The sequence below is a fragment of the Amblyomma mixtum genome, chromosome 1 (genome assembly GCF_055824585.1).
Source record: "Amblyomma mixtum isolate Tamu chromosome 1, ASM5582458v1, whole genome shotgun sequence".
Lineage (NCBI taxonomy): Eukaryota > Metazoa > Arthropoda > Arachnida > Ixodida > Ixodidae > Amblyomma > Amblyomma mixtum.
The window spans coordinates 83,893,054-83,911,427 of NC_143012.1; the positions used below are offsets into that span (position 1 = coordinate 83,893,054).

General features: G+C 46.9%; 1 protein-coding gene across 1 annotated transcript in view; it reads right to left on the reverse strand.

The window, feature by feature from the left end:
- Positions 1 to 1,275: 1,275 nt before the first annotated feature.
- The window catches only part of LOC149367023 (WD repeat-containing protein 36), a 63,298-nt gene continuing 46,199 nt past the window's right edge, over positions 1,276 to 18,374 (reverse strand). The window contains exons 15-20 of the mRNA XM_089553611.1: positions 17,484 to 17,692; positions 14,465 to 14,604; positions 10,310 to 10,423; positions 7,769 to 7,853; positions 5,326 to 5,513; positions 1,276 to 1,509 (exon numbers count right to left, since the gene is read on the reverse strand). Of these exons, the coding sequence (XP_089409737.1) occupies positions 1,360 to 1,509; positions 5,326 to 5,513; positions 7,769 to 7,853; positions 10,310 to 10,423; positions 14,465 to 14,604; positions 17,484 to 17,692 (886 nt within the window). The 3' untranslated portion in view covers positions 1,276 to 1,359. The remainder of the gene's footprint in view (positions 1,510 to 5,325; positions 5,514 to 7,768; positions 7,854 to 10,309; positions 10,424 to 14,464; positions 14,605 to 17,483; positions 17,693 to 18,374) is intronic.

Below are 18,374 nucleotides of genomic sequence, written 5' to 3' on the forward strand. Positions count from 1 at the left end.
CCAATCTTCCAGCATGATTCCAGAGCATCACACCTCGTTGAATGCATCAAGAAGGGCCTGTAAACTTGGTCCTTCGAGGTTGCAGAACAGGGAGTCGGGTACGCCGCCGTGTACAGGCGTAGTGTTCGTTTTTAGGCGTCCAAAGAAGGTCAATAGGTCTGCCATGGTAAGGTCAGCAGTGATATCATCGGGCAGGCTCAGAAAACGGCTGGGAGAGGGTACAGGGGTGCAGTAGCGATGAGGGAAAAATTGTTGAGCCGTGTTTTGGGCAAATGTGTCTTTGTTCACATTAAGGGCCAGACAGATGCTTGTGTAATCAGCAATCAGGAGGAACAAACGCAGGTTAATGACATCCTAATCAAAATCAAGAGGAAGAAATGGGCTTGGGCAGGGCAAGTAAAGCGAAGGCAAGATAACAGCTGGTCCTTAAAGGTGCACTGAAGAGGAATCTGAACTTGTCTTTTTGCCGCGGGAACTCGATCTACACGTTCCGAGCTTTCTTAGAAACTGCGATTTACTGCCCTGTGTGGCCGATTTCCCCAATTAAATCGAATTAACGTCCGGCTCCCGCCTTTTTTTTTAATTCTGCCTCGTACGGTGGGCAGAGTCGACCAACGCGTGGAGCGCCTTTCACCCAGTCCCGTGGCGGCTTGCCGCTCTGCCATCGGCGGAGTAATACGTAGTAGTCCGTAGTAGCAAATAGTCCGCTCGTATATTTATTTCTTCGGGCTTATTTTGCGGCTATATTATCTGCGAATGAAACTATTTATTCATGGAAACCTAAAAAACAAAATAAAGCGAAAGCAAAGCCTCCACGGGACTGGGTGAAAGGCGCTCCACGTGTTGGTCGACTCCGCCCACCGTACGAGGCAGAATTAAAAAAAAAAAGGCGGGAGCCGGACGTTAATTTGTTTTAATTGGGGAAATCGGCCACACAGGGCAATAAGTCACTGTTTCTAAGAATGCTAGGAACGTGTGGATCCAGTTCCTGCGGCAAAAAGACATGTTCAGAATCCTCTTCAGTGCACCTTTAAGGGTAACCTAGTGTATTCCAAGAGAGGGCAAGCGCAGGAGGAGATGGCAGAAAGCTAGTAGGTGGGCAGATAAGATTGAGAAGATTGCGGGAATATTGTGGCCGCAGCTGGCAAAGGACAGGGTTAATTGGATAGACAAGGGAGAGGCCTTTGCCCTGCAGTGGGCATAGTCAGGCTGGTGGTGGTGAGGATGACGATGATGGGCTTGAAAAGCCAAGTTGGAAGCTTCGCAACACAGTGGTTGATGCAGAGGTCACGATTCCATGTTGTATTTACAGTGCTGTATATTTACATTAAAAACGTCTGTCCTGATCATTCAGGCCACTCATAGGACAGCACTTCTCAGGTAGTTGACGATGCAGACCGACTGATTGAATGCCGATTCGAGATCCTTCCAAGAATTATGCTGTTCTTCAGCAATGGACACCAACTCTTCCATGAATGCCTCTTCTGCAGCCATTGTGTCGGCATGGACCTGTCAAGGAGAAAGACAAAGGACGTTGCAACTCAAAGGTGCCATTTACATAAAGGACAGTAAAATGCAGTTAATACGACACCAATTCTAATTCGGAAATGCAGAAAATTCAGGCCGCCACCAAGATCCTGCCCAAGACCCACGTACGTGGTTCTATGGGACTGACACTTGTTAATTCGGACTCGGCAGGGCTCACACTAGTTAATTTGGATGGGCTCTCTCAACTGGGCACTGTGTCAATGCTTGACCTGCTTGGCGAGCAATAGACCGAATACCAGTCCTCGGGGTCAAATGTTTAGGGGAATCCCCCAAGGTGGAGTAGATTTGTGTAGTAAGTGAGTAATTACTCATTGCCATCCACCCGAGCGCAGCCATACGGCTACAAAGGAAAGCTATACAGCTTACTCAGAAATTTCGCAGTGAAAGGAAAATGCGTCCAGGTCCGGAGTTCGAATGCCGGACCAGGACAAATTTTTCTTTCACTGCGAAGTTTCTGAGTAAGCTGTATAGCTTTCCTTTGTAGCCGTATGGCTGTGCTCGGGTGGATGTAAATGAGTAATTACTCCCTTGTTACCAGTCCTCAGGCCTGAACTGCACATTACGTTGTAGCCCTTGCACATACTAATGAGCATGACAATATTTGCCAGGACCCCCCCATCACAAGGCCAAGAACTAGACCAGCGCTGTAGTTTTGCCGCCAGCCCTCAGCGACGGTGGCTTTCAGTCATGCATCAGCCACTCTGTGAAACAAGCACAACTGTGCACCATTCAGAACACTGACTGACGTGTCGCACACCTTTTCTTTTTTTGAAAACGTCTCTGTTCCATCGCCATTGCGCATTTCCCTCTGCTTCTGTACATGTGGTTCTTCCATACTTCCAGCAAGCCGAAACTGCTTGCTGGTCACATGTTGTTCACCGCTCGTGCAGCAAAGCCTTCTTGCATCATACCACACGCTACGCCATACGTCACGCCACATGTCACACCATCAGAGGCAGCGGACTCCTTTACACTTATGAAGCAGTTCTACTTTCGAAGCTACCAATAGACTATGCGCATTAAAGCATTTCACACAGTGGCAAAAAACAGTCGTTGCCACGCAGTTTTCGTCTCAGAAACAGATCATTGTTGCCACGTTTCTTGTAAATATACTCTCACACAAATGGTTTTCGGCTGCTCCTTCATTGTCAGTGAATAACCCAACCTTCGGACAACTCGGACTTTCTACTTGACAGTAGTTAGGGGTGCGTTTTCCATTTTTTGCTGCTTCGGCACCTGTGTTGAAGGAGGAATGATAGTGGCACCATTCACAGCGCAATGGATTTACAGCGCCCCCTATGAGCAGCACAAACAGGTGCTTGCGTCGTTCGTGCTCCTGAGCTGAATGACGCTTCACTGTAACATCGGCACATCAGCAGTTGTAAAACACAGTACTGCAAGCTTAAGACTACAATGTGCAGAGTACACTATCAGTGCCAGGTCATTCATGAACAAATGCCAGACCGTAGTGCATCATACAGTAGTATATGCAATGCTTACGATGGACTAGCTTATAACGATACTAAAGTTGTTCAGATGTCCCAGCTGAAGTGGTTCATGCATAACGTGCCAGGCTTCGCAATATAGTAAGCTTCCGCAAAATGTGACGACTGGTGCAGACTTGTGGGTCCACAGCCGTTGTCCCTCTTAGTTGGCTGGGCATCGTAGTGCACATAAAATAATCCTATTGCGCATACTACCGTATTTACACGATTGTAAGTCGACCTATATTTCAAAATTTTAAAATCCTAAGTGGGGGGGGGTCGACTTAAAATCAAAACCAAAGCATCGCACTATAAACAAAGACGAGACAAACGAGATATCAGTGTGGTTGGATTTTTGCTGCGCGGCTCCATCGCATCGCTCTTGGTGCTGGCCTTGAGCAGCGGCTATGTCAACGCGCAGAACCGGCATCCCCGCCCTGTGCGAGACGGCCGGCCGATGGTGGCTGTCGATAAGCAGCAAACCAGCACTAACCCACTCCCCACACGTGGCCCCAGATTGCGTATGCTGATAAGCGGCGGCGGACCGATAACGCATTCACGTTCTACTCTTAATAGGTGTTGTCCAAGTTTTTTTTTTGTTTACTTTCAACCACACACTCAGCGCCCAAGGGAGCATCGGTAGTTGATGGAAGGGCTGCTGTTCCCAATCGTGGCGGCACCCCCACTCGGAACCGCAGTGGTGCCAGGGAGTGTCGGTAGCTGATGGAAGAGCCGACGCCGCTCACGCGTAGTTTCTCTTTGGCTCTGACGCACTCGACTACTACCGGCCGCGTTTCACAAGTTTTTAATGTAGTGCTTCGACATTTGTGCTCCAGGTCTGGTAAGCGACCGGCGCTCGTTCATGGCTACGTTCAAGATGTCTGTCATTCTTTATGCCGAAGAAACGAACTGCGTGCCGGGCCGCAAGTTCAACTTTTGCACTGAGTGATACAGGAGTGACAGCAACGAGGCAAAATTTTCAGCTGTTCCACGCGATGTCATGATGTGGCTGTTTGCGAAGTGCAGGATTTCGCTGCATGACGATGTTAGAACGACGAGCTGTGGGACCGCAGCAGCGATCACGACGACAGTGCTAGTGTGGACGAATAGTCCAGTGACTAATACATTTTTGTTTTGGAATGTGCCCACAGGCACTCCCGCATGCAGCAGCCGATAGCGGCTGGTGATAAGCGGAGGCCACAGGATAGTACTGTGGCGTTCGACTATTAAAGGCCAAGTTTAAATGACCTCCAAGTTTTTTTTATTTTTCAGAATTGTGATGTGGGGGGGTCGATTTACATTCGAGTCGACTTACAATCGTGTAAATACGGTAGCTTTTCTCAGAAAAACAAAGCTACTAAACAGTGCACTAGACCATGACATAAAACTTTAACAGCAGTCCACACAACCCTAGAGCCTAATGTTATTTTCCTCACAGTAATCACTTCAATGCAGCATGCACAGGAAAAAAGACAGGACGAAGTAAGAAAGGAACAAGTTCTACAGTGCATTGTCTCTGACTGTACATGCACTGCAGTAAAATGCTGCCCAAATATCCATGTGAGCATCCTTTTGAGGAATCATATATAATTTTCTTCAATGTTAAACATAGAGACCATTCTAGTTCGAAAAATTAGCGAGATCTGCTTAAAAACAAAAAAAAAAGAGGAAAGTTTGATTGTGCTTCAAGTACCACACTGCAGTGATAAATGCAGTCGCATGTGGGAAAGCCCAGGTTAGACATTGCAGCAGGTTAAGTATTTAAAAAAAAATGGAAATAGTTGTTAGAACTTTGCTTGTATCTTCACTTCCCCTCTTTCTTTCTTTTTCTTTTATTTATACAAGCCCCTCACTCCCATAACTGGCAGCTGCGGTTCGGCTGTCATGGTGCTCGACTGCTGAGGATGAGAACACAGTAGCGAATCCCGGCTGGAGGGTAGCCGTGTTCCAATGGAAGCTAACCGCAAAAGACACCAGCCTGCTATTTGATGTTAGTGCAGTCAAAGGTCCCCAAATAGTCATAATTCATCTGCGTGCCTCCACCACAGCACCCCTTTCTCTCTCCCTTCTTTCACTCTCTCCTTCCTCCCTTCCCACTCATGGTGCAGTTCAGGTGTCCACCAAGAAGTGAGACAGTTACAATGCCTTTCCATTCCTCACTTTCATCTAATTTGGAGAGAAACTTGGCCAAATTCAGCAGTGCAAAGCACTTGGCCACTACATCTCATAACAGTGCCAATCATCATAAGCATCATCAGTGTCCATACTAGACAGCAAACAGACAGGCGCTTACCTTCAGGAAGAGACCCAGATATGACTGGATGAGCTCGAAGTCTTGGCGCGTTCTCAGGCCGCTGTGCATTGCTTTGAGGAAGTTCAGCAGGCTCTCCGAGGAGCCACCAGCGTCGGGGGAAAGACCGCGGATCTCAAAGTCAACACTGGATGGTCCCAGTTCTTTCAGCCGGTCAAACACAGGGCCAACTGGAAATTAAAAAAGAAAAAGAAAGACTAAACTCGCACACACAAGGAATAAATGCGACATATGGAATGGCTTCGACCCAGATTTCAAGGTTGCTCTGCAAATGTTGAAGTGGGAATAACATGGAACTTGCAAACGTTTAAACTTGCCCCTAGATCAGTAAGTCACCTATCTGAAGATCACTAAGCGAGTACTAATTTACCCTACCTGCATTCACTTACACGAACTGTGCACTGAAAATCAACACAACGCTGCAGTGGCTCAGTGGTAAAGCGCTCGTCTACCAAGCCGGAGTACCCGGATTCCGAACCCGACCGCGGCGGCTGCATTTCGATGGAGGCGAAACGCAAGAGGCGCCCGTGTGCTGTGCGATGTCAGTGCACGTTGAAGAACCCCAGGTGGTCGAAATTATTAGGGAGGAAACGTACACTAAGGCACCTCTTTCTCTCTTTCTTCTTTCACTCCCACCTTCCTTCCTCCCCCTTACGGCATATGTGAGACAGATACTGTGCCATTTCCTTTCCTCAAAAACCAATTCACCATCATCACTCTGCATGAACTGGGTTAATATTAGTATATTGCACAGCAGCTGGCATGGAAGCGATTGAAACTGACTTGCCCTCAGCTGCTGAATGACAAAATAAATTATCATTACAAAGCTAATATATACACTGTTGTCCACTTCTTGAGTGAACATAAATGTGTCACACTGGACACTTGCAAACTAATGAGCAGCAGCAGGTTGTGAGGGAAAATGTCATGGTTCCTGTGCCTCTTGCACGTGCACAGTAATGTGGAAACCACTCTCATGTGCCTATCTACAGAGCTATGAACCAATCCCAGCATGTGCTCCTGTGTTTCTTCTAGCAGTGAACAACTCTGTACATGCAAATTAATAGCCACAGTAAGTGCCCAGTATGTGTTAGGTGACCAAGTCAGGGGATGGTTTCAACCCTGATGTGATTCGCATGCAAAAAGCCACCAGCAAGCCACCTGTTTTCCGAAAAAAGCTAAAAAAAATTTTTAAAACCTTTGCTTAATCAGTTGCTTGTTTCGTTTGGTTTTATCAGGTTTAACGTCGCAAAGTGACTCAGGCTATGAGGGACGTTGTAGTGAACGGCTCTGGATAATTTCAACCACCTGGAGTTCTTTAACGTGCGCTGATGTCGCATAATACACGGGCCTCTAGAATGTCGCCTCCATTGAAATTTGACTCCTCTTCTCCGTTCCTTCTTTCACCACCTCCTCTACTTGCCTCCTCCCCCACATCGTTTCGAGAGCCGTCGGGCCTCATCGCATCTGCACCGCTGCGTGCTACCACGGCGCTCTCGCGGGCTTGCTGTCGCCGGCGGCGACATCCTAGGAATTCAGCAGAGCAGAGACGCGACGAGACCACGCTAAACGGTGCACACACAAAGGAAGAAATGGTGAAGCGAAGTGGGCTTCTTCCTGCACTCTCGCGTTTTCCTTTTTTTTTTTTTTCTCCGACAGGACACGAAGCTCCGCCCACCGATGGCTCCGCCCACCGGTCCACACAGACTGACTGAAACGCGCTCGATGCCTAGCAGACGACGCGGCCACGGAGGACGCGGCCGGAAACGCTAGCAGATGGCGTGCGCTGGCGCATTTTACACGCGCTTTCGAGGAGCCCCTCTTCGCTTGGAGGCCGCGAACGCTTACCAGCCAACACCGCTAGCAAGTGATCATGACGCACTTTCGTGCTTGACAGGAAACCGCGAGCACGATGACAGCGAGCTACATCAATTGAAGAAGCCCAGCAAAGAGCCAATGAGCGGGGCGTGACGTCACTTCAAAAATCACGTGGGCATCTGGAGAAAAAAAAAAAAGCACACGAGGGTGTGCGCGAGGAGGATGTGCGATTGAGGACGCGTACCCCCCCCCCCCCCCCCCCAACAGTCTGCGATGCAAAAAAATTAACGGCGGGAACGGGAAAGTCGCTCTTCAGCACTCAACTTCTGAAGAAAGACAAGACGGAGGGGCCACTCACCCGCGAAAATTCGCAAAAAAAATTCGTAGAAGCGAACACGTGCTCGCAAAGTACTTCGTTTTTGAGGAAATTTTAATACATTAAGTCCTATGGGGGTTTCACGGGGAATGCAAATTACTTCGTTGTGGCGAAAATTTCGTTGAAGCGGCGTTCGTTGTACCGGGATTCAACTGTACATTTATCTGCCTGACCAACAAAAAAAAAAAAAACGGGCGTCAGTGAAAAAGAGAAAAATAACAAAACACTCACAGTCACTGGACTCTGCGCATGAGTTCAGCAGCTTCGCAAATGCCGACAACTGGAAATCTTTGAATGAGCCAATCTTCGACGGTGCCTGGAAAACGAGGGAACAGTCATTAATCGTGCTCAGAAAAAATATATGGGCTTCAAATAAGAGCCTACATGACTTTGGAGACCCAAGTAAATGGGGAATGCTTTCTTCAGCTTTAGGGCTGTCTGAATAGCAGATTTCTGGCTTGGAGCTTATTCGAAGTGAACAGTACTTGCTTCAAATAATTTCAAAGCAAATGTTTCGAATACTTTTGGCACACACAAAAATGTTGAACGCACAACAGGCGTTTTCAAAATCGCGTATTTTTTTAACACACAACACCATTACACAACACAAAAAGAAAATATAGAGAGTGCACTGATGCTTTGTCAAACTCATTGCAGCTGCGCTGACTTTCTGTAAAAATGGCCATCGGAAACTGCCGGAGTCTACATGTAGAGCCGACGTATTTGTGGGGTGTGAGACCTATCTGTGGGACCTAAGACCGTCGTGTCATTGCAAAGCCGTTGCTTTTAAGCGGTGACTCCATGGACACCTTGCTAGGCGTACGCACCACACGTCCAGCACCATCCCGTACAAGTCAGGCATGGGAACCGGACACCCACCTGCATGCATTTCTTGCTACCTCCCCTTCCTGCTCGCAATGTCACAGATGATTAGCGAACGTCACGCGGAGAGGTGTGACTGCAGCAGCTGCAGTCAGCTCGGGCTAGTCCTGTGAAAGTCAGAGGAGCCACATGTGCTCCAATTTATGCGCACCCTCATGACAGTTCCGGGACGTGCACATCATCGGTAGTGTGGACGCAGTCACCTGGCAGATGCAGATCTAGGCACCACGCTCGCACATGCACAGACCAGGTCCAGCATGCGCACGAGCGTGCAAGCACATGGCGTGTATGCCTGGGAAGTGTCCGTGGAGTCGGAGCTTTGACTCTGTGCGAGCCATGGTGCCATCCCAGAAGAGGTATGCTGAACGGACACCATACAAAGTAGGCGTCCCAGAGATATGATTTGGTCGGGACGGATACTTCGAGATTCCAAACACCAAAACATTCGGATCGAATTGAATATAAATACTTTACTATTTGACCAAATAGGTACTCGAAATTATCGAATGTTCACGCACCCCCAATCGCTCTATTTACATGAGAAAATGCACCAAAAAGTAGTGCAAGTACTTCCCAAAAAAATTATAACAGTAAGGCCACGTACCCAAAAACTGTGAAGCACTTAAGGGGGGGAACAAGTTATATGCACCAAGGTGAGGCTATACACTGCCGGAAAAGGTCAGCTTTATTCAGAAGGCTTTCTGCACTGGTTCAAAAAACAACCCCTCACTCAACCAGAAATACTGTGCAGGTTTTCACTAGAGCAGCGGAACCACCTTAATCTCAAGTGCCCAAAGATCAAAGATTTGTTTGTAAAATGAAAATCTCAAACTACTGGGGTCCAATTATATCATGAGGCTGATGTCCTCCACAGCTTGGCGGCACACTGTAACTGCACCAAGCATGCATGACTGTCTCATGTTTAGAATCATGCAAACCTGCTTAGAAGTTAGGGTTAAGGAAATCTCTCAACTTGAACAACCTCATTCCAAACACATGAAAACAAAACAGTGAATCGTGTGGGAAGCACGCGACTGTGCAAAGGCCATGAGCAGAGAAAAATGATGGTGCCCTTCAATGCAAGGACAGCACACTTGCAGCAAAACGCTTCACGGTCCCTGTTCATCATGATACCAGCATTAGCTGGCAATTTGTTCCCTGACAGCATGTTCATCTCAGCTGTAAAGTACAAACAAAAAAAAAACCTTAAGAAGACTCTTCCCTATTCCTCGGTACGTGGTTTATGGTTTATGGGAGTTTAACGTCCCAAAGTGACAGAGGCTATGAGGGACGCTGTAGTGGAGGGCTCCGGAAATTTCGACCACCTGGGGTTCTTTAACGTGCACTGACATCGCACAGTACACGGGCCTTTAGAACTTCGCCTCCATCGAAATTCAGCCGCCGCGGCCGTGATCGAACACACATCTTTTGGGTCAGCAGCCGAGCACCGTAACCGCTCAGCCACTGTGGCGGCTGTATTCCTCGGTACAAAGAAGCGACAATGATAGCTGTGACAATGGTAGCTCTACCCCCCCCCCCCATCCCCCCTTTCCCGTCATTTGGGTGGCCACATGTCTGCTGCTGGTGGCACACAGTGAAGAGCTCCACTGCCGACAAACAATAAAACAGTACAAAAAAAAAAATCTCATTTCTTGAGCTGCAACCCTTGCTGGCGAGCAAGTTATCCCAGGAATTTTCTTTTTTAAAGTGTTAGCTTTTCTTAGTGCACTCCTCAGTTTTGTGGCATCTGCAACACAGACCTTAGCAGTACACCGATGTTCTTACCAGCAGTACATCCAAGCTTTAGCATTCATTCACGTGTGTGCTTTGGAAGAGCCTAGTCTGAAACATCCTCACTTTAGTACTATTGCAGTGGCTGCATACACTTACCACATTCTCCTTGTCATCAAGCTTGACAAACTGTGGATCCAGGCCCAATGTGGTTGGCAGGAAGAATGGCGCTGCCTTGGGGGCGCTCGGCGGTTCCTTGGGCTTGTTCCTTTGCTGCTCGGCATGACATGGAAAACAATGACATCAAGATGAGCACACAAGAGCGGCTGAGAGCAACTGTACTGTAAATTGTGTGCATTAAAATTAATGTAAATAAAAATGATATACAGTCATGGCAAACATATGCCATGACTGACTGACCATGAAGACCGATCTTCTTCAAGGTCGGTCTTTCGATCGAAACAAAGCATATACTTCGCAATATATATATATATATATATATATATATATATATATATATATATATATATATATATATTTATTTATTTATTTATCGTACCCCTCAGGGCTAGAGGCATTACAGAGAGGAAGTGGCAAAAACAATAATAAGATTAGAAAAATACACCAGAGAGACAAATTTAAATAACACCCGAGTACACAATGCTAGCTATAGCTTAGCTTCGCAGAACATCTCGTAATTACTGACATCGGCAGTGTCCACGGGAAAGTGATTCCAGTCGCTCGACGTAAGTGGCAAGAATGACTGAGAAAAATATTTGGTGTTAGAAGAATCGAAACCAGCCTCATGAGGGTGGTCAGTATGATGGGACACAGTGAAAGCTTGTTAATTCAATCCCCGTTAATTTGGAAAATCGGATAATTCGACGTGCTCGCGAGGTCCCTACAATTATACATAGGAGTCTATGGGGCAAAACTCTCGTTAATTCGAACTAATTTTGCCGCACGTCGGTTAATTCGACTTCACTCCACAGCCCGCCAAGCCGGTGCACCGAGAGCAAAACGAAGAAAACACTGCCATGAGCAGCACTACTGTACGGCTGGTAGGCCATCCGAATGGTCATCGTCATAAGCAGCGTGAGAAAGGGCAAGGGAAGCGAGGTTAGCAGCGGCTGGTGTCTTTCTTTGTGCTTTGTTGTGTTGCAGCAGTAGTGTTGGTGTCGTCCGCTTAACCCTATCGACAGCAAGTCTCGTTTTGGCGTGTGTTGTCGTTTCCGTGCGCTCTTGCTGCTACGATCGCAGCTATTTAACCGTAAGGCGGCGCCTTTTTTTGTAATCGCACGCTTTGCCAGCGTGTTTACTGCACTGCTTTCGAGTGGGTAGTGCACAGTGCCTGCACGCCTCACCTTTGTGTCCTGTCAGCTGACCAAGGATGAAATAATTGAAGAAGTGACAGGCGCTGCCAACGACGATTCATCAGAAAGTGACGATTGTGAGCAGTTGCCCCAAATGCCGAAGTGCACGGTGATAGAAGCCGCAGAAGCTGTGTCCGTGCTGGAGGACTTCTGCGAACAAATCCCTGACGGTGCGTGTGCCGCGGAGCACCTGGCAGCCGTTAGAGCTATAGTAGTCGCTCAAATTCGCTCGAAAAAGCAGACGACGATAACAGATTTCTTTGCCAAATAAAGGTACTTCCTGTTGCGGCAAACATTGTTTTTTCTTGTTCATTCGATATTTCGACATTCGGATAATCCGACAATTTTTCGCAGTCCTGTCAGTGTCGAATTAGTGAGCTTTTACTGTACATAAAATGGATGTGGAATAAGGTGACCACGCAGTACAGGATGATGGTGCAACTTGTGAAACAATGCGATACGAGACACTTTTCGACGAAGTGACAGCAATGGAAGAGAAAGAACAGACTTCATAGTACCGTATTTACCCAATTCCAACGCGCCCCCGATTCCAACGCGCACCCAATTTACGGCACAAAAAAAAAAAAAATTTCAAGCCCCGATTCTAACGCGCGCCGGATATTGGTAACGAAAAAAAAACTACAAGACCCGCTTCTAGCGTGCATGTGACTTCCACGAATGAAAATAATTTGCTATTTTTTCGATAAAGTCAATTTTGTATTTTCTTGCGTTTTGTATTCCCCCAAGCCTCTTCTTTTATGTATAAAAAAATCAAAGCCGATAATCAAGGGGAAGTTAGTAAAAAATGCAATTAAAGCACTCGCGGTGGCTCGCGAAAGTGTGAATTTGACAGAATTTCGGGAGCGCGGCATGTCGCTCCACGGCGTCGGCCGCTCTAGAATTTTCGCGGGGAAGTAGGCCTACCCATCTTCTACCAGAAGCCACTTAGGCAGCGGCGCATTCTTGATAAAAATACGAAAAAAAGATCGTTTCCCGCCCGAGTCGAGCGTCTCGACTGGCCCTTCAAATCTCATGGTACGATCGGAGCCCTTCCATTGGCTACGAGCATTCCACCACACGGTTGGATGCAGACACTCTTTCTTTGTTCTGCCGCCACCGAGACGTGAACCAACGCTTCTGCCCGGGTTTTTCTCCTTTCTCCGCTATGGATGTGACTGAGAAACGAGATTTTCGTTCATGCAAGTTCCTGACAAAGCATCAGTATAAAGGAAGACGCCCCAAGCGCAAGCGGAGAGCTCCGGTGACGGGAGGTTCGTCTGCTGCTAGGCGTAACTGCGGCAACGGCGATGCACCATTTGGATCCTTCAAGCTTCTTGCGGAGCATCCATGACTTCGTCAGTGCATCTGAGCGAAAGATAGAGATCTTCGACGGCCAAGACAAGCGTAAAAACGAGCGCGGAAGCGCTGTTATCTGTGAGATCGGCATGATGCACGACCTCGTCAGCGGCGCGGCGTGCCCCGCCTGCGGACGATGTAATCTCTGTCAGAGAATCGGCCGCAAAACAGAAAGGACTCTCATCGTTTTCGGAACTTTACCGCCGAAATGACGTGTTTCCGACAACCGTTGTTTCATCAACATATTCTTCGAGCCACGTATCTCGATCGTGCAACGGCAGTGATGAGGCGTCCGCCCGCGGCAGTGCACGGGATACCATCACCGTGAACATGATCGCTGAGCACGCGACCAACAACAAGCGCCACACCGGTTGAAAACGGCTCCCGCGACGCAAAAAACGACGAGCAAACGTGCTCCCATGTTTGCCAGCAGTTAGTGAGCTCCCACATCGTATAATGGCGATGACGATGGGCAGCTATGGGGACGTTTCGGTTTGCACTCGAATCCAACGCGCATGCGATTTTGAGACGTATTTTCCCCGAAAAAAGGTGCGCGTTGGAATTGGGTAAATACGGTAGTTATGCTTGCAGTGTGGTTGTAACTAGTGAGGATGAAACGCGCAGAGTTTACTAAAGAGTGGATGCCTAGTATTATTGCAACCACCAGAAAATCAGCGGCAGCCCCAGCACCTTTTTCTGCTCCATCAATTGCCTAAGCTCCAAGACAACTTTTCAAAGCACCGTGTAGCGAAAACTTGAAAGGAAAATTCATGAGTTTTCAAGACTGGCAGTCGCTGCTGAAGATGACCAACTAGCCATTGCCAAAGTTCGTTCCCTCCTTCGTTGTAGGTAGACTGACTGAAAACCAACAGAGAAGCTATTATCCAAGTCAGTTAATAAGACTATACTGAGATATGATTGTGGTCATTAAAAGCATTCTCACATCTGCAGCAAACGACAACCAAGCTCTTTTTGCCCCCGACATGCTTCTTCCATTCCTAACACCGCACAAGCATGAGAACTGTCTTGCCTATGCCAAGCAATTTTATTTCACAATTTAATTTAATTTCAATGTAATTCCACAGCAATTTAATTTCACAATAAAATATAAGCTCTCAAAAACAGGTTTGTTCTTCTTGAGCTGCTGCTGCTATTCCCGTTTGTTACTAAAGTTGCAGGCTGATGTTTCGGACTCAGCGAGATCTGAAAAATACTGGTCCAAATAATCGAACAGTTACCAAATAATCGAAATAATCCAAATAATTGAACAAGCTACTCTTTACCACGGGCGAAAGAAAACAGCACATAGAAGAGGAGATGCAAAAAAAAAAAACAAAGCAAATGAACAAATGGAAATGAAATGAACACCCTGAGGGAGACGAGATTGCTAACTGCCCAAGGCAAAAAAAAAGCATCAGTCAGGAAAAAATGGAAATGAACAACAAAGAAATCACCACATGAAAACAAAGCGTAGCACTGTGGAAGAACTAGTCCCACTATCACAAGTGAAGTTTGCACATGTAAGAAACAAGTTTTGGCCAGAGAAAGGCTCACTTCATAAAGACACTGTCCACATGTCGCTCACCTTCACAACGTCAATGTTGAGCAGGTTCTGCCAGCGCGAGTACGGCAGCTTAGACAGGGTGACCATGTCAGGGGCAATCTGTTCAGGTGATTCGTATGCCCCCAGGTCCATCACTTCGTCGTCCATGACAGGCTCACCACCTGCGAGTAAAGTTGTATGTGAGACTCGATTGAAAGCTGGACCGGACACCGGGAAGAACATCTAGGCAATGGTGCAACTGGACTGCTTGATAATGCACATGAGATAAGTGCAGTGACCTAGACGGCAAGCATTGCACTGACAGGCTAGAATAAATGAACAATGCACATCCGTAGTGCTTCGTATCTTGTTATCAGCACAGAAGAGCGAATTTCTGCTTGAGCATTAAGGGTTCATGTGTAATTTGCATAATGCCACATTGAATGTTGCATAATAACAATCACGCATAAGCAACCTTTGTGTGCGGGAAATCTTTAAAGCTTTCTACACACATGACATCCTAGCCGAAATCAAGAGGAAGAAATGGGCTTGGGCAGGGCATGTAATGCGAAGGCAAGATAACCACTGGTCCTTAAGGCTAACGGAGTGGATTCCAAGAGAAAGCAAGCGTAGCAGGGGGCGGCAGAAAGTTAGGTGGGCGGATGAGATTAAGAAGTTTGCAGGGATACGGTGGCCGCAGCTGGCAAATGAAAGGGTTAGTTGGAGAACATGATCATGATCATCAGTTGGAGAACATGACCTATCATAAGAACATGATCATTGCTTTAGAATCTATCCAAAACAGGGTAGCACGATTCATTTCACGAAACTATAACTACCGTTCAAGCGTCACTCAGATTAAAACAGATCTTTCTCTAAAATCATTAAGCACGCGCCGTGACATTGCCCTCCTAACACTATTTCACAAATATGCGCACTTCAATAGAACTAGTTCATTTCAACTCGATGTCTCATCCCGCACGTCGAAAAGATTATATAATCAATTTAGTTTTGCAAGAATATATGGTGAAATATTGGCTTTTAATTAATCTGCACTACCACGAGCCATCAGATTATGGAATGATCTGCCAGACAACATCGCTTCCGGATCTAATCTAGAATCTTTCCATTCTCAACTCATCACATATTTCACTGAAACCGTCATTTAGCATGCCTAAGTTCGTCTTTTATTTTTTTCTGATTTTTTTTGTTCTTTGCTTCGCTGCTAAACTCATGCCATTCGGATGTTTTCTTATTTATGTTTTCATCCCATGTTTCCGTGTTTGCCATCATCGCGGTATTTTACTAATTGTTCCCACGTTCGGTGAGCACATTATCCTTTATTGTAGTGCTTTTTTTTTTTGTGCCGCATATTCTCTTTTTTTTTTCTCTTTTCCGGTTGTTATTTCCGCGTCATTTCTTCTTCTCTACTAATTTGTTGATATATTGTTCATCATGACTGTATGTTTCTCTTTTGTTTCCTTTGGTTATTAATGCACTGTATTATATTTTTTTCGCCCCCCTTACACAATGCCCAATGGGCCTGTAAGGTATTTCAAATAAATAAATAAATAAATAAATAAGCCTTTGCCCTGCAGTGGGCGTAGTCAGGCTGATGATGATGATGACACACATTCCATTTGTTACCTCCGTAACACACGCAACGCACCCAGCCTATCGAGCCTCTTGCTGATCGTGAATGTGGCAGCTGTATGGGTTATAAACTGATGCATTTTTATTTTCAAGGAACCTTAACCATTCACCTTCTGTTGAGGCTACTGTTTCTTTGTGTCTGGGGCTTCTCCTCGTTCCCACACAGATATGCTGTTAAAAAGCACACGGCACAAGTTCTACAGCAGACCAAGCTATGAAGCTGACGCTTGGCCAATCACACAGCATCCTGCCAATTGCCTTCCCTTTCCACAACCCATGCGTGAATGCTCTTCAACCCTCTTGTTCAAAGAAACTGGCCAATGATGGCACTTTCGTTTTCAATGACCTTCAGTGACCTTGACGAGTGCTTGTTTCTTCACATGCAAGAGTAACAAGTACACAAGAGAGGTTGCAAAGAGCAGAAGAGGAGATAAAAATAAGCACAGAAAAGATCTGGCATGAGCAATTTAACCCCGCTTTGAATGTACATCTCTCTGCCAACCGAATTCCTCTGGGGTCCAGAGCATACGCCACTGAAGTGATGGCAGGACATTAGAGAACACGGGAAAGGGCACCTCACACAGAGCTGCAACCACTCCTCACCCAATCCAGGTATCCACAGCGACCTCAAACAACACTGCATCCAAGCAAGTCAGACAAGTGACGACAACAGTGTCACTGCTGCCCTTAAAAATTATCTGAGGCAGGCACTTTCAATGTGCGGCCCACAAATCTCGCCCAAAGCCATAGTTCATTAATTCTTCAGTTCTCTGCCTGAGCATTACTAGTTACACGCGGAAAAGAATGATTTCGTGTTCTGGAGATTGTTAATGAATGCTGCAAGCTGCATGGTCAAGGAAGTTTGGTTTATGGGTTTGGTTTATTGGGGTTTAACGTCCTAAAGCGACTCGGGCTATGAGGGACGCCGTAGTGGAGGGCTCAGGAAATTTCGACCACCTGGGGTGCAACGAGCACCGACATCACACAGTGCACGGGCCTCTAGAATCTCGTCTCCATCGAAATTCGACCGCCGTGGCCGGGATCGAACCCGCGTCTTTCGGGTCAGCAGTCGAGTGCCATAACCACTGAGCCGCTGTGGCGACTAGAGTCAAGGGAAGTATAAGCTCGAGCATGGCTACTCAATTAAAGTGAACAGGCTAGGCAAATGATATCACATGCTGCAGAAAAGAGTACGGCTACAAGAAGTACCACCAAGTCAGCTAGTATGCTGGCACTGCAAACATTCGACACATTCACATCCCACCGTTCACTACAAAGCCTTAATACAAGATGGCGCTGTGAGCAATAGAACTTAACCGTGACTGAAGTCAACTGTGCCTGGCTTGCTGGCAGTTAAAACTAAAAGGGAACACACCACACGAGACGTCAAACGTGCCGGTGCACTTGCCTTCATCATCAACGGTGGTGGCCGGCAGTTCAGCGAGCTGTGGCACATAGTCTGGTGGCAGAGGCCGCAATGTCACGTGGCTGTATAGCGTGGCATTGGCCCAAAGGAACACGCCAAGGTCGTCGGCGTGGGCCGTGGCGAGGAATTCGCCCGTTGGCGAGAGGTCCAGGCTGGTCACTGGGGCTGGCACCTCAAAGCAGTCAATGAGGCTGGGCCAGAAAAATGCCGATCCAATGCACAAACACTCCTTCCTTTCGTAACCAAGACCATGCTATCCTGCAGCTGTGTCTTAGCACTGTTTCCAACACTACAGGCTCAGTACAAGACAACAGAAATGATATGAAAGCCACGCACAAACATTCACCGAATACATGGCATGTCATAACTGCGTCTACAGTTACCAGATTTTGATGTTCATGCCAGTGCCGGCTTAAAAGTATAAGCAACGAAATGGTAACCGTGAGGAAATGCGGTTATGCCATTGTGTTTGCAAAAAATACAATAATTTGATTACACTAACTGATGACCCAAGACACTACAGAAGGGAAAGAAACGTCTTTACTAAGAAAGCAGAGATTTTGGGCCAGCATTTAAAAAGTGCCAACACATTAATCTGCACACAGCCATGACTTGGGGGAGGAGAGGTGAAAGGAGAAGGCCACAGAAAATAGTAAAAACAGTGAAAGTGCATAAAAAAAAAAATTAACTGTGGGCATGAAATTAAGATGTTTCACATTGTGATACAAAAGTACACGGGCCTCTAGAATTTCGCCTCCATCGAAATGCGACCACCACAGTGGGGATCGAACCCGCGTCTTTCGGGTGCAGCCAAGCGCCATAACCACTGAGCCAGCACAATGGCCCTTCCATTATGTGTTACATACTTAATGC